The sequence below is a fragment of the Rattus norvegicus genome, chromosome 2 (genome assembly GCF_021556685.1).
Source record: "Rattus norvegicus strain SHRSP/BbbUtx chromosome 2, alternate assembly SHRSP_T2T, whole genome shotgun sequence".
Classification (NCBI taxonomy): Eukaryota; Metazoa; Chordata; class Mammalia; order Rodentia; family Muridae; genus Rattus; species Rattus norvegicus.
This window is the reverse complement of record NC_141535.1, coordinates 227549120-227570795: the sequence shown is the minus strand read 5'-3', so window position 1 is coordinate 227570795 and position 21676 is coordinate 227549120. Positions and strand designations below refer to the sequence as shown.

The 21676-nt window shown below is 40.6% G+C and overlaps 1 protein-coding gene and 1 pseudogene across 8 annotated transcripts in view; both read right to left on the bottom strand.

Annotated features, from left to right (window-relative positions):
• Positions 1-21676, bottom strand: part of Ppp3ca (protein phosphatase 3 catalytic subunit alpha) — a 272778-nt gene that overhangs the window by 139931 nt on the left and 111171 nt on the right. For 6 of the 8 annotated variants that reach the window (XM_087616201.1, XM_087616203.1, XM_087616204.1 and 3 more), the window contains exon 2: positions 4027-4227. In XM_087616201.1, coding sequence (XP_087472327.1) covers positions 4027-4227 — 201 coding nt within the window. Of the gene's footprint in view, positions 1-4026; positions 4386-21135; positions 21196-21676 lie in introns of all 8 variants that reach the window. The other 2 variants (XM_087616209.1, XM_087616210.1) reach the window with 2 other exon arrangements.
• LOC148006768 (60 kDa heat shock protein, mitochondrial pseudogene) lies at positions 12483-21279 on the bottom strand (annotated as a pseudogene).

Below are 21676 nucleotides of genomic sequence, written 5' to 3'. Positions count from 1 at the left end.
TGAAAGAGTTTGGACTTGGAGTTTGCTACGCTCACAAATGTAAGACCCTGAACGGCCTTTAGTTTAGTCAGAGCTGTGATGTGCCCTTCTTTGGGCAAACATTGTTTCCTGCTACTGTCTGTGTCCTTGCAAGGCCTTATTCACAAGTGCCTATCTCACATCATCCGTACCAGAGGTACAAACATCTACCACGCCGGCTGACCAAACTGAGCAGTCACAGCAATGTCTAGCTACATTTTTAAAAAGTATCATGTATAAACATTTGCTAAGGAACAATGATAAAACAAGAGCCAACTTTCAGAACTAACTTTGGCCATCTTCTGGCTCCTTCCCATTCTCTGGGTTATTCTGTCCTTACCTGTGTCTAGGTGTCTCACTCTGTAAGCCATCTAGGTAACACTGTACTAATGAAACTGCCATAAACACACCACACACCACAAACCACACACCACACACTACACACCACACCACACCACACCTTTTTCCTCTCCTGGTGCTCTTAAGAAGCCTCTCTTCCCCTGCTGTTCTCATTAGAGTTGGGCATAGTCTATCTCTGACTCATTCTGTCAAATCTTTTTCTGATTCATCACTTTGTCAGCCCCTCAGTTAGACATCACTTTCAACCCCAGCTTCTACAAACTACCCTTACCTTCATTGTTAGGAATTACAGCTATGCACTAAGGGTACGTCTGTATTCCAGCCAGACCACACTGTGATCCAGAATATGCACTGCAGCAGGATCAGATCTTTGGATGTGATCCCTTGCCAGGGCATCCATGCTGCTAGATTAAAATTTCTCTACCTAAAATCTATAAAGAGATGAATACTCAGATTGCCAATAACCAGAACACCAGTTCTAGGGGTCAGCACAAATAAGCAAACTGTGGCAGATGTCAGGGCCACTCCACTCCTCCACAGAAAATACTTTTATTAATACAAAGCACAAAAGAGCTGCAAGGAAGCTGAGGAGCAGCAAATATTTGCAAATATTTTTTTTTTTTTTTTGCCATTTGCTTTGTTTGGCTTTTTACTTAATGTGGAATTACCCGCATGCATGTACAGGTGTCCATGAAGATGTGAAAAACAGGCATGCAAAAATCACATATATATGTGAACATAAGAAAAAGGAGAAACAGACACTATAAAGTTTGGTTTCAGGCCTCGATCTGCCCTAAACACATTTATGTCTCCTACATCTTTCCCTTACATCTTCCCAACACATGATCCTTGACCACCCACCCCACCCCCTTTTATATTCTCCTTTCTTTTCTGAATATTTTCACAGGCTCTCTTTTAAGGGTAGCAATCAGAATTATATAAACGACACTTTACCGTGAAAATTTTCAAGTACAAACTAAACATAACTTTGCTGATCCAATTATCCAAACAAATAAACTCTAAGTTAACATATAAATATCGTCTGGTAGACTCAGCTGTCCAAATAGGGTAAAAAATCTCAGAATAAGGCAACCAGATATCATAAAACATTACCAAGGTCTTAAGTCAAGGCTCAGGACCCCTATATCCAGAAGGCTTGATGGGAGAGGCTTCCTGGACGTAGTATTTGAAGTGACTTTATGGGGTGATTATCCTTAATCCAAAAGTCTGGCATGTTCAGGTTTCTTGAAGGTTTGAATGACCCCATTGCTCAGAAGACTTCAGATATGGGAGGATGCTAGATTCCAAGTTACTGTTATTTCACTTTTACTCCAAACACAAAGAAAAGCTTTTCTATGTCCTTCACCCACCTGCCCTACTTTTTCCCAATTTACCCATGTTTCAGTTTATGTTCAGAGTCATGGGTATGTTCCTGACTGTAGCTGCTGTGATCTGAACACTTAGGCCTCCCCCAGATTCCTATGTTGAAATCTAATATCCAATATGAGACCCTGGAAGGGTTCATGAATGGGACTATACAGTTCTTATAAATGCAGTCACTGTCTATAGGTAGAGACCCCCTTCCTTCTCCCATGTAAGAACATAAGAGAAGTCATTCTCCATGGACCAGGGAGCAGGACCTACCAGGGACATTACATCTTCTAACACCAAGATCTTGCAACATACTGGTAGATTTCTGTTACTTATATACAAGTCAGAGTTAGACATTTTTGTATAACAGCCTTTACAGAAAGGTTTTCTCCCCTTTACCTAAATGTTAAAATAAATCCTTTCTGCCCAGTGTCTTTGTCACTCTTATTTATATTTTTATATTCAGAGTGAAATGGAGTAGTGACCCAAGAAAACCCATGTAACTTTTCACGATCCATGATATCCAAATATCTTCAAATCTCTGTCCTGAAAATTGCAAAAATGCCATGTGGGATCTGTGTAGAGGAGCCAGGTGTGTCCTTAGACTACACACAGGATTAGACCTCAGGGATAAGACTTCATAAGCCCGATTCGTCCACACTCTTCCTCTGTTTTCTTCCACAACACAAATCATTTATTTTATATGTTCATTTTTTAGCTATAATGATCACCTCCATTTATACCTACTGGGCCCATTAGTGAATTTAACATGAAGTCGTCATTGGAAGCTGCACATTATCATGTGAAAGGTAGAGAAAAATAAACCTAATAAAAGAGCAAGCCATTTATTATACTTATATGTTACTTCTAGGTAACAAATAAACAATCATAAAGATATTATCTAATGCGTATGCATTATCAATAATGTACCTAAGGCAAGTCAATCAAGTGTTAAGATAATCTTGCTGCTGTGTATTCTTTACTAGTCTTAAAATACTAATTTTATCTCATTTTGTGTTTACGGTTTCAGTACTGAAGAAAGGGAAGTACCATCACGGCCTTATATCATGAGCAGGAGATAATGCAGAACCCCATCTGATAATACGGAAAAGGGGGCTGATTTGGATGTGCACAGGGTAGGCTTGTGGTTTGGTTTAGTACCACTGAGTTAATTCCAACAGAACAAATGTCTTTTGCTACCTAACTCTAGCCTCCATCAGCATTGAAATTTCTAACCAAACCTAAACTGTGCATACTGTCAATATCTTTGGCCTAAGAATCCTTAAGGACTTTGCAATCAGCAAAGGTCTATTGTGACACTCGAGGAAGCACTTCACTGTAGCATTGTCACACTCGAAAATGGGCCTGGATAACAAGAGCATAAGCATATGAATACTCAGGAGATGAAAAAACCAAGTGTGTACAAAAATATTTGCATGTCTCCTTTCTTTCAAATATTCTCCATTGAAAGGTTTTCTCATGCCGAGTATAAAATAGCAAAAAATAAATAAACAGTTTTAGCTCCATTGAGAGTAAAAGGCTATACTTCAGCAAACTTCATAACCAGTAGGTTAAATTCTCTTGGTATTAGATGCTGTTTTGTAAGATGTCATTCTTTATGACACAAGACTAGGATACTTACAATATAATATTTACCTTTCTAAGAAAAGTGACAGAAGAAAAGCATTAAGGAAGGAACCATGGGAAGGAGGCCAAGGGAGTTTCCTTCCTCTCTTGCCTCTCATACTTTAATATGGACCAGAACAACTCAGAGGACTTAATCAAAACTGAGACTGCTGGACCTGACCCCAGGAACCCAGACTCAGTAGTTGCAAGATGGAGCTTGAGAGTCTGTCTACATTTTCACAGGTTCCCAGGTACCGGTGAGAGGCTGTACCCTGGAGACCATCCTTGGCACACCATTCATTCTGTTTCCCTTGGACATGGCCTCCAGCTCTGTGGAAGGCTGAGGACAGCACAAGGAACCTTGCCTTGTAGGAGGGTTTCTTCTGACAGAACACTGTCAATCAACTGAGTATATGCACCAACCTGGTTATACTTCATTTTTTTAGATCACAGCAATTCAATTATGTAGGCAGTAAGTGCAAATAAAAATATTTTTATGTACAAATGATAGTCTTAATCCCTTACAGCGCAGATTCAATTGTAAAAACAGATGGTGTATAAGGTGTCTGAAGGCTCACTGATATCAAAGATCTTTAATTTACTGTTTTGTACAGTAACTGGTGTAGTGTGGGCTCCATGCTTGGGTCTTACCTGTGACTGGGGCATCAATATCCAGCAAGTTTTTTTCCTGTCGGAGAATCGAAGCACCCTCTGTTATTATTCTCAACGCGACACTTTCTTCCAGCCTGCCTTCCTTCATGAGATGTGCTTTTAAGATATCCACACGAGGCTTCCCATCGTTATCAAACACTTCCTTTGCTGTCAGCCGGTGACTTGGCGGAAATGGAACGGCTGTAAGAAAAGTCAAAAGGTTACATTAACCAAAGCGCTTCAACCACCGGTCAACACCACAACTGTCACTAAGCGGCTAATGCTGACTTTAATGTGAGCTCAAATTAAAACACATTCAGGCTCTATCAAGAGTTAAAGACTGACTTCTTCCTTTGATTCTAGAAATAATTAGCAACCATGGAAAACAGGTGCTTATGGGTCTTCTCAGTGAGGGCTACTGCTCACATAAGAAGGATCCTGATTGAGTTTAGATGACAATATGATTCCCATTAGGCAATCCCTGATTCCATAAATGAAAACAGATCCTAAATGCCCACTGATAACCCACCCCCAAAAAAGATGGTTCTGTTCTGTTTGGATCAATGGAAGGGATGAGGCATGTTGACAAGTGGGTCTGTTCTAACTGAAGTTCCTTCTCTGAGTCAATTTCCCCTTGTTAACCACTTACAATTAAAGAAAGGAACAGACGTCTTAAAGCTAAAGCCAAAAATGCACTAATACCTCAATAGGAAAGTCAAAGTTGCATTTAAAACTATGCCAATAGCTCAGCCCATAAAGCATGTGCAACAAAAGGTTGAAGACCCGAGTTCAATCCCTTATACCCGTTTTTGAAAAGCTAGGCCCAGTGGTGATATGTGCCTAAAATCCCAGCACAGGGAGACAGAGACTGGAAGAGCCCTAAGGATCAGTGATGACAGTCTAGTCAGCATAGGCTAACCTGTGAGTCTCAGATCTCAGTGAGAGAACTTACTCAAAATACAAGGCTAAGAGCCTCCTGAGGAATAACACCAGGGGTTGACTGGCTTACACACATACACAACATATACAGACAGACAGACAGACACACACACATACACACACACATGCACACATGCATGCACATGCACACATGCACACATGCACACACACGCACACAAAGACCCAAACTTGAAAGAGAACTGAGGGGACATTGTGAAGAGTGAGGAAGGAACTCAACCTATAAGCACAGGAAGCATGAACACCTACCTATACTAGAGTTCCCAAGCACCACATACAAAGCCAAGCATGGCCACTCATCGGTATCATTGAGGGAGGTGGCAGAATGAAATGTCCTTGACCCCAAAGGCCAGTCAATCTAGCCAAAACTCTAGGTTCAGTGAGCGACAACATCTCTCAAAAACCATAAGGTAGAGAGGGATAGAGGACACTGACTGCTGGCTCTCGTGTGCATATATACACATGTATGCACACATATACAGTGCACACACAGATGCAAATACATACATACATGTATACCTGCATACATACATACATACATACATACATACATACATACATACATAAAAGCACATTTTAAAATAGCAGGAGACAATATAAGGCCAGAGGAAAAAAATTCAACCAGGAAAATGTTGGTTTCCTTGTTAAAAGAAAAAAAAATCACATTTTTTGATTCTTTGTTCCATCTACCCCATGCAATTGTACATAAGAATCCCTTTATAGCTACTTTCACCTGAACATACATGGCACATGCTTACTCTGACAGCTCACTCTTTCCCCAAGCTCCTGTAGGAGCTAGAAAATTCAAAGATTCATTATGAGAGATGGTGTCAGGAATTCTGATAATGGGCTATGATATGAGCTGTTTTGTTAAAACTCATTTTCTATTTCACACAAGAATTCATCCACTGGACAACTCATATCCATTGATGTCATCTGTAGAACTTGCCTGTGCCATACCCACAAGGCCATGTTCCAAAGAGTATTTTCATTAAGACGCTTCTCTCAGTGGATAAGAATCAAACAAAAAAATCTGTTCTCCTACAGTATATTATACTTCCTGAAAAGAAATAAGACTTAGATATATGTCAAGAAATGTGTACAATCTAACACTATAGACTTGTTGCCAAGATGAAAATGTAAATACATATTTTAAACCAGAGAATGAACTTTTACACATGGATGCAGCCACAGCCTCCTAACAATCCAACCACATGCATGTAACAGTGCTGAGGACATAAAGAGGCAGAGACAGACCCCATGGGTGACCAGTTGGATTTGGGGTCCAGCAGAAGGAACCTGACAATAAACCTTGACTCTGAACTCTCAAATCTTGGGGAAGTTAAGTAACCTCCTCTGGCTTCAGTTACCTTGCCTGTACAGTGAGATTCTGTCCATGTGCAGAGTGTTATAATAACTAAAGTAAATAGAATGTCAACAATGACACTGTTATTTCATGCCAGCCTTTGCGTAGGTGATAAAACCAGACACGATGGGAAAACTGTAACCCTAGGAAGGTATATGTACATGGGTTTACATATAAACTCCTTGAGTCCCTAGAACATGAATGTGTGGGCGACCTGAGGTTCAAGATTATTAAGTAAGCACATTGCCCAATATAATCACCTATTTATGTGTAACGGACTTTAAACCTAGGCAATCTGATTCCAGGATATGCATGTTAACAGTTAAACTACCCTATTTCCCAAGTCTCCTCAAGACAACACATACATATTAAAAAACAGTCAGTAAACCATGATTCAGAATTGAAATTCTGATATAGAGAGTTGTTTCTCATAGATAACCGATATGACAAGAGTCTTCTTCTTCTTCTTCTTTTTTTTTTTAATTTCAAAGAGATCTATTGGCCAACAAAACACAAAGCAGAATGTCAGTGCTCACAAAGGAGAGGAAAAGGAGAATATTAGGTCATGGAGCTTGGAACGTATTGGCCCTCACCAATATCGCCAATTCTTCTTACCTAGATGTTTGTTGGCAAGTGTGGAAGGCAATAGCTTTGGTGGAGCTAAGAAGGAGCCTAAGCTTGACCACAAGCACTGACAAAAATCAGACACTCTGGCACGGGAGAATACACCAGGTTCTCAAGTGGGCTAGCCAGCCTTAGAGTGAACCTCAATCATGGAGCCTCAGACCTAGAGAGAGAGTGGGGGTGGCAGAGGAGTGGAAGAGAGGGGGGGGGGAATGGAGAGGGAGAAGGAGAGACGAAGGGGGAGAGGGAGAGAGATTGTGGGGGGGGGGCATGGGCACAGAAGCACATGGAGGTCAGAGGGCAGCTTTGTGGAGTGGGTTCTCTGCCTGCTTGGGCAGGAAGAGCCTTTAGCCAACAGGTGGAGGAGATAAGAAAATAGCCAATAGTGGGACCCTACTTCCCACTGGCTGATATGACTGGATCTCTCAGTAGCCAGACAAATGGCAAGGTCTGCAGGAGCCAAGATGGGCTACCACACTGACAATAATGATCGGTAGAGGAGCTGAAGGCCAGGGAGAAGTTTTCCAGAACAAAAATAAGAGCAGACTAATATTTGTGCACCTTTTGGCTTCACGGAAAAAAAATACCAGCTTTTCAAAGGTCACGTTTATTTGCTTTTTCTCTCTTCACCTAGAGCCCTACATGAAGGCTGGTGCCAAATGTTGAGCAAAACTATTCGACCAAAGAACCTCATGAGCTTAAAAAGTATTTTTTTTCTCATTAACTCATTGTGAAAGTGACTGTGCTTTATGTAATAAACTTGGGCATCTCCTCCTCCCTTCCATTGGAGTTGGACCCACAGAAGTGAAGTTTCTGAATGCTACTAAAACTCATCAATAGTTAGTTTTGAGCTAGGTCTTGCTAAAACAGTTTTCTTATGACTGCCTTAAATATAATCATAGAATAAACTTTTATATGACTTACTAGAAACATCATATAGATAAGTGAGAACACCCAGCTTCCTCTAAGTTCACTATTCCCACGAAATGTCACTTTGTTATCTTCAAATGAATAACACAGGCAAATACTAGGTAAGACGTGGAGTGAGGATGATGCAATCCTTTCATTGCTAAGACAAAACTGCCTTAAGTAGGTTCACCTCCAATGGACAAAGGCTCAGCTGTATGATATGGAGGAACGTTTTCAGTCCCTATGTCTATTGAAGCTGCCTAGTAACTTCTTAAAAACCATGGTTTTTTAAGAAGTTTTTAACCCTTAAGTGGTATCACAGCTAAAAACCCAAGCACTCCATGTTCTCAAAGGAGAAAGGGCCTAAACACAGCAGGTTTTGCTTTCTCTACCACTCTGATGGCAAAGCCCTGTAGATGGTTGTTGGAGAGAGGGCTGACTCAGCAGTTAGGAGCACTTGCTACTCATTTGAGGACCAGAGTGCAATTCTGAGTACCCACAATGATCTCAACTGCCTGCTACTGGGGATCTGATGCCCTCTTCTAAAACCCATTGGTACTGCATTAATGTGATGCATATAGGACAAGCAGGCACAGACACACACACACACACACACACACACACACACACACACACACACACACATGCGCGCGCTCTAAAACAAAAGGTCTGAGCCTCTGCTTCTATTTTCTTCTCATATACATAGAACATATAAATTTATGTTTAGTCATTGTAGGTAGTAAAATTAACCTTTTGTATGCTAAGCATAGGTTCTGTCTCCAAATTGCCCGTAATTTGGGGGGCCTTGAAGCAAAGTAGAAAACTTCCATTCAATACTGACTCACTGATATTTAAAAAGAGTGCATTGTAAGGTTAACCAGTACTAAAACTAGGATTGTCATCAGTGTCCCCTGATTTGTATGTCAGTACCTTAACCTCTAGACATAAATCACTTACCATGGTACTGACAGGCACAGATGATTGAGAAGTGGAACCAAGGTATGCTGGGAGTCTATCATAAGCCCTGCCTTTAGAGGATCTAGTGTGTACTTGTGTGCAGGTGTCTGACTTTCCCATTGCTGTGACAAAACACCCTGGCAAAGCAAGTTAAGGATGGAATATTTTATTATCTGAGCTCAAAATTACAAAGCGATGCAGTCCACCATGGCAGAGAAAAACAAACAAAAGAGAAACTCAAAACGCAAAGAGACATGAACTAGAAATGTGTCCAGGCTACAAAATTTCAAGACCTGACTCCTAGTAACCCAATTCCTCCTGAGAGGTTCCACTTTCTAAAGAGAATCTGACTGTCCCAAGCAATGTCACCAAGAGGAAACAAAGCATTTAAACACACAACAGACAAGCCTGGAGCACAGTGAAGGGGACAGATAACATTCAAACTACAACTATGTATCTGAATTATCCCACTAATATTTATACATATGTATTTAACATTAAATTAAGATGTTTATTTAATAACCTAAATATAATTTCATGCTGCAATTCATTACGTCAATTTCTTCTTAATTTTTTTTTAAAAAAGTAGCTCCCAGAAACATTTAAAATGACGTACGTGACCTCATGCACAGACACTAAATGGGCATTTGTTCACTTTCCTTCCACACACTTTTCTTTGTGTTCTGTATCCCTTTCAGGATCCTGAACTGCATGCAGAGCTCTTAGCTTATTTAGAGATAAACCTATGCACTATTAGTGTAAAGGAATCCCTGGCAATATTAGTATAAAGCCCAGATGGAGGCCTAACGGTCCATGCCATCAGAAAAGCATATAGAATGCTAGCCAGCCTGCTTTGTCTCCCCACCCCTCACTGCCAGCAAGCATCACACCATTGGATCAAACAGAGCAGGGTAGGGGAAATGCCACTGCAAGCCCAGACATGCTCATCTCATCCCACGCTATAACCAGAACATGCACATGAAGAGCCCTTGTCCCATAAGGTCTGCAAAAGGGCTGCCGGAGATACTTAGGTCAGCGCATGTGAAGAAAACAGCTTAAGGATATCACATGTCAGACAACTTAAAACACGTTCTGGCCTGTACCTTCTTAGATTGGCACTCCAATCTTGTGGGCATTTGTGTATGTTGCCAACCTTCACTCTAATCAAAGGCTGGCAGAATAGAAAGACGGGGCTGACCTATGGGACATGAGAAGGGCAGTTCACATTTCCTGCTTGCTCAGCTATCAATCCAAAGCTACTGACAGTCAAGCTGCTCTCAGAGGCAGCTTCCCCATTTCCAAGAGCTGTCTCAGACACAGAGAGCAATAAAACAACAGAAGAACAACACTCACGGGGGCAGGAATGCTGGTGACCTTTGAGTCTAGCCTTAACCAACTATCTCTCTTCTCTTACCCTAACCTGGGCCACAAATCTCATAAACAACCTTGCAGGGTCATTTGCAAACAGGACAATCTTTAAGAAACATAGTAAACGGTTACTGTGTTTGTGCATGTTTTTCTTTAATTTGCTTAATCTTTGAACCTGGTTATAGAATATATCATTTGTGCAATGCAACTCCCAAGTTACACACACACACACACACACACACACACACACACACACACACACACAAACACTTCTCTTGAGAAGCCCATACCGCTGTTTTGGTGGGTACCTATATGGTCCTTTCATAAAATTCATCAATACCACCTCTCTCTATCCCTCCCTCCCTTCTCCTCTCTTTTGCTTCACAAATCATCGACCCATGAAATGTGATCCTATTCAAAGTAAGGAGGGAGGGGAAGTATACAGGAAGACATCTGAGACTTCCAGGCTATGTTGTGTGGTCCCACTCTGAGTGACGTAGCCTAATTTACATACAGCATTAAACAATTCTCAGTTTATCTGTGTATGGAGTGTGCCTAAGCAAAGATAAACAAATCATGTGTCGGGAGAGAGCCAGACCCTTAGAACACTGTGAATATACTTAACAGGGCTCTGCCCACACCAGTCACACTGATGCTACTCGCTTGACTTGTTCGAAAACATCAGGCTTTCACTGGAGTTAGTTTCTGTCAAATACACTTATAAAGAAAACTCCCACTTAGTAATGTCCTGGTGTTTTCACTTATCTTTGACAACATCCATCCCCAACAACATCCTCTTCACCCACTTCCTCTACGGAACCCCCCTCCCAAATCCACAAGTCCTGAGGCTTAAAATATATTCAGTCAACATAGATGTGTCCCAATTACTTCCCAGTTTGCTAGCAAACTGAAGATCTAAACTGAAGATCTCCTTCAGGTTTCCTGGTTGCTGGCACGCAAAAACAGCACAATGAGGTTTTATGCAGTATGTCAAAAATGTTCATAAAAGGGTAGAGCTGTGCTCAAAGCATTTCTGAAATAAGCAATTTTCCCTTTCCCACTGACTTACCAACTATACATGATACACAGTACATTTTGAACCAAACTCTAAAATATCTTACAAGCAATTTTTTTAATAGAACAGAACAACAGTTCTTTCAGGAAAGAAAGGGACCTGCAGAGGAAACATGGAGGAAGAGACCAACATATAAATGATAACGGATATATGAAATATCATGAGGAAACCTATGCCTTTGCATGCCAAACGAGAGTTAATTTCTAAAAGTCAGATATTAAATAAAAGAATTACCATTTCAAGAATTAATAATTATAGAAAATGAGCACAAGAACACCACCGACAACTACTACTTCTATAATTTGAATTTTAATGTAATTTTCATTAAAACGCGACCATGTGTGTATGTATGTTCCTAATCCTTCATGTGTGTTGTTTCTTTCTTCCTCAATACAATGCCTAAAGGACCATGTGACAAACATGACCGTCCATTCTGTCTCTGTTTGCAGATTTGAGAGGCTCTATCATAAAACAATTTTAACTTTTGACTATGATGGGAGGTTCATTTTGATTACAATTGCAAATGTCTTATACAATGAATTATGTAATAATGACTCAACATGATTCACTTATGAAAAGAACTTATTGTAGCTGCTTCAAAAAATTTCAGCATTGTTGAAAAACTTAAAATAACAGTGAACTCGAATATTTTATTGTTAAAAGAATAAAATGTATACACACATGTATATGGCTGGCTAGCCACCACTTCAGAATAATTTTGTATATGGCTATGAGGAAAGCACAAATATCTTTGCTGATTTAAAATATTGTACTTCTAATTTAAGGATTTTATTAAATATTGAATATTTTAGTAAAGATTGAAGTCTTATTAGATTTTTTTTAACTTTCAACAAAATTTTATTACACAAAGGTTGTCACATAATTGGATCTTTCTCTACTTTGTACACAATCGTTCTCGCCCTCCACAGGAAGGCTGTTTCTGAATTTCTCATGTGGTGACACAGCGCTACAGTCCTGATGCTGACAGAACAGTAGAGATGCCTCAGGGATTTAAGTTGAAAGCAGGACACAGGTCTATGGCTCTTGCACCCAGCATCAGGAATGAACAAATGTCTTTATTCAAAAATGCAAAATAAATTATCTCGAGGCATGGACAATGACAGCAGTAAACCATTAAGTATTGTCAAAGGATGGTTACAGTGATCAGCCAGCCTTCTCTTCAGTCATTTTCTTCAGGTGACTTCTCTGAAGTTACCGGTGAGGAACGTGCCTTGAGCTTCCTATCACAGTTCATTGATAAGGGCAAAGCTCTATTCTAGGAGTTAGAACAGGCCACTTCCTATTTTACCCGTTGCATCCATGCCAGGGTCCTTTAGGAATCTCTGTCATGACAGCTTAGGCTGTAGTTAGGAAGGAGGTCACCCCAGCAGCATCCAGCAAAGCTTTGTAAGAACCTTTGTTGGACTAATGATTCCCTTTCCACCATGTTCACAAACTCTCCAAGCACGGCATCATAACCAATCTCTGAGGAACTCTGCAGAATTTTCTCAACTATCAAAGATCCTTCAACACCGGCATTCTTGGCAATCGTCACTGCAGGAATTTTAAGTGCTCTTTTAATAATTTCTACACCTATCTTCTGATCTTTATCGGCAGGCTTCAGTGAATCCAAGGCTGAGATTCACCAAAGCAGAACACAGCCCCCTCCTAGAACAATGCCTTCTTCAACAGCTGCTCTTGGAGCATTGAGAGCATCTGTAACTCTGTCTTTCTTCTCATTCACTTCAACATCACTCGTCCCTCAGGCCTTCAACACAGATACTCCATTTGAAAGGTTAGCAAGTCGCTCGTTCAGCTTTTCCTTCTCAGATTCACTAGTTGTGATCTCTAGCTGCTCAGTGATTTCTTGAATACAATTTTCAGTGTGACCTTTGTCACCTTTTCCTTTCAAAAGCATGGCATCATCTTGGGTGACAATGACCTCTCCAACTTTTCCTAAGTCACGAGCTTGAACATCTTCAAGATTTAGATTCAACCTCTCCTCTCCAAACACCGCACTACTAGTAGCAATAGCCGTATCTTTAAACTAGTTCTTCCTATTGTCCCAAACCCTGGAGCTTTGACTGCTACAACCTGAAGACCAACGTTTAGTCTGTTCAAAACCAGCGCGCTAAGAGCTTCTCCATCAACATCTTCAGCGATTATGACCAAGGGCTTCCCATGAGCATTGGCAACTTCAAGAGCAGATACAATGAACTGAACACTAGAAGTTTTCTTTTCACTCAACAAAACATAGGCATCTTGGAATTCATGTTTTTGACTTTGGATGTGTTAATAAAATATGGGGAAATATATCCTCTATCAAACTTCATGCCTTCAATAATTTCTAGCTCATCATTCTGGGTCTTTCCATCCTTCACTGTGATGACACCCTTTCTTCCAACCTTCTTCATTGCATCAGAAATGATGTCCCCAATGTCTTTGTCTCCATTTGCAGAAATTCTAGCAACCTGAGCAATTTCCTCAGGGGTTGTCGCAGGTTTGGATTGTTTCTTAAGTTCAGCAATTACAGCATCAACAGCCAACATCACACCTCTCTGGATTTCCACTGGATTAACCCCTTTGCCGATCTTCAAAAAGCCCTCCTTGGCAATAGACTGTGCCAGAAGAGTGGCAGTGGTGGTGACATCCCCAGCCTCTTCGTTTGGGTTATTGGTAACATCCTGAACAACTTTAGCTCCAATATTTTTGTATTTATCCTTTAAATCAATTGACTGTGCAACAGTGACTCCATCTTTTGTTACTTTGAGACTTCCCCAACTCTGCTCAATAATCAATGTTCTTCCCTTTGGCCCCCATTGTAGCAGCTACAGAATCTGCTAAAAGGTCTACACCTTGAAGCACTGAGGCTCGAGCATCCACACCAAATTTTACATCTTTACCATAGGCCCGAGTAAGAAGAGGAGCCAGTGCCCGAGACACTGTCTCATCTGGCGAAGGCCTGTGGGTAGTCGAAGCACATCTGTGGAGCAGGAGCAGGAGAGCACGAGGCGAGGCAGGCTGTCTGCAGCGAGTGAGGGCGCCTAACTAGATTATTAAAATATATATATATATATATATATATTTGAGGAGTTGCTTTTATGATCCTATGATAAAATAAATTGAGATGTTTAATATGTGTACTCATTTATGTCAGAGAATACAACTCTATGGATTTTTATGCTAAGTGAAATAATGATGAAATATTCTACCGAATGATATTTATAGTCATTTCTAGAGCAGCAAACCTAAAGTAAAGCAAAAATCACTGCACTGCAATGGATTTAAGGAGAGAAAATTCTAATTTAATTTATTTAGAGCCTGAATGCTGACTCAGGAAGTAGAGGCACTTACAACAAAGCCAGAGCCCCTGTATACGATCCCCAGGGTCCACCTTCTACCAGGACAGAAGTGACACCTCCAAGTAGCTTTCCAACCTTCATACATGCACTGTAGTACACGTGCGTGTGTGTGTGTGCGTACACACACACACACACCACATACCACACACACACACACACACACACACCACATACCACACACACACACCACACCACACCCCACACACACACACACCACACACCATACACACACCACACACCACACACCACACACACACACCACACACCACACACACCACACATATACACACAGCACACACACAAACCACACCCCCCCACACACACACACCACATACACACACACACACCACACCACACACACACACACACACACACACACACACACACACCACACACACACACACACACACACACACACACACACATACCTAGACTGGAGTTGAAAATATTAAATATTAATTTAAAAATATCCAAAAAATATGAAATTGAAACCTTTGAAATAAAAATAAATAGGCCAATGCAATATTACCGTCTTGTAACATGATATGAAGATAAAATCTATTCCTACATAGGATGCTCACACTGACTCCTTAACTCCAAACCTTACATTTTCTGTGTCATCATGTTTATGTATTGGCCCAATACTCTGAGATTAAAACACCTACAAATACCACAATTTTTAATGAGTATATTTCTTCTGTTTGAAAGGTTCTTAAAAAATGTCCCCAAAGGGTAATGTCAATTCTACGTAGATTGAAGAATGCCACCTAGTTACCATGTTTGAATATAGAAAAAATAATTTCATAAATGAAACCATCATAGCAACACCGGGAACAAAGGATTGAAATATTTTGCCTCCTACCCACCCTCCAGAGAGCCCAGCACAGAGCTAAAACCCCAAGTGAACTGGATTCCCTCCTCCCCAGCCTTGGCTAACCCTTCTTCTCTTCCCAGGAGGCTCACCAGCAGGTCGCAAGAAAACATGGGCCCCAAAGGCAGCACCTTAGGAGAAATGCATGCACTGCTTCCCTTGGGTGAGTAAACCTTTTCTCATCCACTGTATCTGGGCTATTTCTAAGAACCACACATTCCTATGAGAAATGCACAGCACACAGGAGGCCTTAACTAGTCTGCTCCTCAACTCAAACCATCATTTTTTTCTGCATACACGGGTTTAAACATTAGGATAGTTTAGTGATCATTTCTGACAATAAGATCCCTCAACTGTTTTTCTTCATTCACCCTTCAAACGAACTTGTCAATTATGATTTCAAATCAAAGTCCTTTAAAAAAAATACTTGAAGTTGAAAAGAGGGGAGTTTCGTGGTAAGCCCCTAACCTGTTTACATTTCCAGCCATACGTACTTGACTAGAGTTGGCCTGCAGAGTAAGCAGCACTGCTGCTCTCAGCTAAGAGCTCCTCCTCTCACATCATCGACCCACAGTACAAGCCTACGCCTAGAGATAGGGCATACTGACCCCCAGTCTACAGGCAAGGGATGGACCAGTCTGCACATAAAATCAAAAGGGGTGGTGACCTGGAATAAGTTGAGTAAATAAGGCATACAGTTCTGTGTTCACCATGGCCCTAAGGGACACCAGGGCAATCCCAATAGTGTCTCTGGTGATAAACATATCATATTTCATAACCATCTCCTAGTCCAGATTACTGCGTGGAGTACCCTGATGTAAAGACCAGCAGGCATGTAACAGCATTCTCATAAGCTGTCATTACACAGAACTGTTTAAGTGACTTACTGCTTTAAACGATCGAGTTGGGACCAGCACAACTGCTCAGTGGCTACAAGGTCTTGTCATTGAGCCTGGTGACCTGAGTCCATTCTCTGGGACCCACATGGTACAAGAAGAGAACAGACTCTTGCAAGCTCTCCTCTGACAGCCACATGCATGTCATAGCATATGTGTGCACGACTACTTACACATATCCATGCTAAATAAGTGTAAAAAAGTCAATCAATTTAAATGTGTAAAAAGAGATATGCCCTTACTATGTAAAGTTTCCATTGTGAGGAGGTCAGGAAAGAACATCTGATTCATTAGAACTTGAGTTACAGATGGTCGTAAGCTGCTATAAGGGGGATGGGTATCAAATCTGGGTCCTCTGTAAGAGCAGTGAGTGCTCTTACCTGAGCCAACTCTGTAGCCACTCAAGTGTATATATTTTAAGTATGCAGAGTACAGTCATTCCTTAAATATTGAAAGAAGAAAGGTCTCACAATCCAGCCAAGCAAAATACGTCTGAGTATAAATCGAAAAGATTAGTTCCATGAGAAGACAAAATTGACAGAAAATACAATACTCTTTCTTCCAAGTGGGTTGATACATCATAATCTTCCATAATATTCACTATAATGTGGAAATAATTTATCCATTCACTATGGAGATTTCAACTGTCCATTCTGGGGATAGTAAAATACAAACAGAATTTTAAAACTACAAACTTCTTATGACTTGAGACTATAAGAAATGAGAGTTTGGTTTACTATGTATGTATGAAGGAGTCTCAGTCTCTCTTCTCTCTCTCTCTCTCTCTCTCTCTCTCTCTCTCTCTCTCTGTGTGTGTGTGTGTGTGTGTGTGTGTGTGTGTGTGTGTGAAGCAGAATCCTCCATAGCATGTGACTATTACTAAAGACTTTTATAATACACTCATAGGTATTGGCTATGCTGCCTCCCATATGGCCAAGGGGGACCCAATTATTACTCTTTTGTGAAATGATAAACAAAACAATAATCGGTCGCCCAACATCTTCTTAACTCCCCTATGGCTAGATACTAATTACCCTGAGGGTTTTCCTGCCCAGGAGACAGAAACAAAGTGTGTCCCAGAAGCAGAGACACAGACCTGGAGAAGATTATTTACGGGCCATGAAGATGAATTTTGATAATAAGAACTGCTGTCTTTCTCTCTTCTGGTAAATAGCCATCGAAAAATAACGAATTCAAATATTGAGTATTCGTGAGGAAACAAAGGATGAGGGGCTTGCTCTGGACACCTTTAATTAGCCATGAAGTATCAGGCCAGTTTTTGTTCATAAGCAGCAAAGGAAGAGATATGTAAACAATTTCAGAGCTGTTGTTTATGTATGCGTTGAAATAGTTGGGATAGAAAGGTCAGGAGCCAATAAGAATCTTCTAAAATTAGTCTCATGAAAGTTACTAAAAATTGGTATATAAAAACATGAATTATTTTAAAATATTAAATATTTTAATTACTACAAGATGATACAGGGAGCACAAAGCAAAACTGTATCTTCCCTTAAAAATGTAAATATTCCAAAAGATTCTTTTTTTAAAACCAAATTGTGTGGAGTGTCACGTAAATGAAAGACATTGGAGGGTGTCGGGTTTTCACTGACATTGCTTAGTCTGTACACATTTCTTGAGGAAATAACTTAACAGATTCTTAAGAGTCCATGACCTGGAGAACTTCACGTTCACTCCACCAGGATTGGCTCACCATCACCATAGCAACCACCTAGTCAGGATCCCTCAATTATACTCTTGCCTAGATTCTTTCAAAAATGGCCAAACCACTGCTCCCCATCTCAGGGTTACCTCCTCATAATCCACCATACACTCATAGCCTAAAGTCGGGCTGCCCTAGTTACTCAGTGTTCCAATGAGTTCATGGATTCACATACATTTCTTCATGCTTTTGAAGAAACTTAAGTAAAGGGCTAGCTAGGTACAGGAAGTCAGAATTCAGATTACTTAGGGAAACTGCATTACCTCAGATAGTGTAACTGTTCTGGAGTCCATACGGCTCTCTTTTTGTAAAGTGAACACTAAACAAATCGACATTTGCAAAATGCTTGGGCCATAATTTGCATAGTAATACTTCAAGTGGATTCCTCAGAACTGGCCAATGCCCTGAGTCCCTTATCATGTGACCGCAGAACCATCCCTATTCAAATGTCATGTCTAAAAATAAGTTGCCTTTCCATATAAATATCCCACATACTTAAATTACCAAATGGTCAACAAAGTAGCCTTTGACTCTAGTTTGTTTCCTTCCTGTTGTCATTTAATTTGTGTTGGACATTTGATACCGCCATTAGTTTTCCTGTCTCTCATACTTACTCAAGTCTCTCTACAAACCCAGGCCCTAAACGGTTTTAGTATGCACACACTGAATCCCTAAGGATAACTGAATTTGACCCCTCAAGTTTCTAATTGCAAAAACGAAATAAGAAAATAAGAAAGAGAAAATAAGAGGGAGTAATAACAGCGACAATGCCAAACCAATATAGCAGTTATCAATTACATCTTGCATATAGTCCAGATACTTCATATATGTTATTTTGATGGCAGATCCTGAGTACGAGGGTAGGTAGCATTTTCCTACTTTTCTTACATATGAGATGAATTGATGTTAGCAACTTTGCGAAGTCAGTAAGAGGAAGCCAGGGCTCCCAGAATGATCACTGTTTTAGATGATGAGCTCTGAACTTCTGCTCTACTGTCTCTTCACATAAACTGTACTTAGATACAGGTCTCCTGGGAAGTAAGCGTGGCCTGAAGAGCACTCTTAACTTCCGGCTTTCCTGAAAAATGCCCTTTTCCTTTGTCTGAGTTCACTGTCCCTTCCTACAGTGGCAGGCACAGAACTCCCCAGATCATTTGTGGGGTGATTAACTCACACATTTCCCTCCTCACTGTGTGGTTCTCTAAATGCAACAGCATCTACCCTGCAGGCAGTTCTCCCCTTCCACAAGTAACTTGGTCCTTTTTTTCCTAAGAGCTGGCACCAAGTCTAGAAAAGGAACACATGGGATGTTATATATCATCATCAATAACGGGTTTGTGACCCAGCTTGCAAATGATACCAACGTTTTGTTTTCATGTGGGATCTGATGGGTAACTAGGTCCTTCAGAATAATTCCACCAGGCTTGGTGTCCACTGCAGATCCAGTACGTTCTGTCTCTGCTAGCTGCTACCTCATGCACTGGCCTTAATTCTGTTAAAGTGCATCTCTCCTAGACTTATTCCTTAAAAGCTTTTCAGGCAACCTGTTGTTGACAATTTTGAGCAATATGGAGCAGACTCCAAGCTCTAAATGCAGCAAGGTGTAGTGGTTATTAGTTCTGAATTATGTAATTGCTACTCTCACATTTTGGCTGGCTAAGGCCGTGTCCTTGAGAAAACCCTTATGAAACCTGTTTCCACAATCTGTGCAGGGGAAATGGGATTCCATTTTTCTGAAGACAGGGAAAGGATGCCGGGAGGGCAGACTTGACTCAAGTGCTCAGGGCAGCACTTGGTGTAAAGAATGAGCTGGACGTTGTTAAGTTCATAGGCTTTCTGGTATTTGTTTTTATTGTGCTTCAGTGAACTCCCACCAGTTCCACTTGCTCTGGATGCTAGAAGTTTGTTGTTTGCTTAAAAGTTCTCATTGCACTTGGCACATTTACATCTCAAAAAACCTGAGCAATGTATAAATTTTCGTACCATCACTCTGGCTTAAAAGCAAAGAATGTGTCTTGACAACCAGAGCTAAAATTGGTCCCTAAATGGTGGCCAATCAATAACATTATCCATCTTCATTGGCAAATAAGAAAATCATGCCGTGTGTATTTTGACCCCAAAGGATTGCTCCAAGGCAGAATACACACACTCGCTCACACACACACACACACACACACACACACACACACACACACACACACACACTGGGTCAGGAGGAGAAGGGAGAGGGGAGAGGGGAGAAAGGAGAGGGGAGAAGGGAGAGGGGAGAAAGAGAAACAAATGTTGGACCTTTCAAGATTTTACATAAAGACAGAAACTTCTCAACTGCAGTGCTAAGCCACTTTACATTTTATAAAATATAAAAATATGATATAATTAAAAAGTGTTCTAGAAGAAGGTATTCGATAACATGTGTTAAACATGGGTAACATTGAGTAACTGTAGCATGTTTTTAAGAACTTTGCAGAGATGATGTTGGAGAGAGATAAATGCGGTCAAATTTCCCAACTTTAATCTCATTAAAGTCAGTCTAAATTATACATATTTTCAGTGTGCTCTAAGAAAAACTACTATATACAAATCAAGCAACTGTACTGACAGAAGTGCTAGTTCATGCTCTCATGAATATTTAGTCCTGGATCAGAAAAACTGGTCAGAGAATTTACACTAAATCACAAACATGTTAGTTTAATAAACTAATATGATGTATTCATCTATCAATTAAAAACAGCTTAAAAAGTCTGCTTATTTCTGATTTCTATGTATTCAGCCACATACTGCATTGTTATACAGAAAATAGGGTTTTGGCTCAATGGGAGAACACTTGCTTGGCTGGGTTTGATCCCCATACCACACACACTAAAATCCTTAACTTATGGAATAAATGTTGCCTATTTGGTAGCATACGATGGCAGCAATGCTATACTGATTTAAGTTAATATGCTCAGAAGGTATAAAGTTGTATGCAGCATCTCTAAAACCGTAACAGCTTCATATCACATACCACAAATACTTGATCCTTGATTTCTCTGCAACCGACCTCAGCTGCCTTAACTTGATGCTGCTGTAGATGCAAGAGGAACAGAAACCACATTGTGACTGCAGGATTTCCAACTTCAGCAACATTCACCATTAGGAGGATATCCATGCATGCTTGGTATGCGTGCAATGTTTTCATGTGATAAGTAGCAATGTTCCATACTGCATAGCTTAGAAAATGAATTTATATTACAGGTAAGATAACTCAACTCCTGTTGATCCAGGACGTAACCTCCAGGCTTGAGTTGAAAAACCCACACTCTGCCTGCAAACTGAGCTCTTTGGAGGCAGTTGTGTTTATCTTTCCAAGGTCAATTAAAGACAAAGAAAGTCCAAAAGCAAAGGAAAGCAAACCTTTGGGTTTTGACCTTGATAAAGTCATAGTAGCCACAGGCCCCGCCCATCTTCCCTGAACTCTCCATCTGTGCTCAGGAGGTCAGGCCAACCTCTACATCCGAACTAGAGAAAGCATCACCAGTCACTTGTGTGCTCCATTGATTACGGGG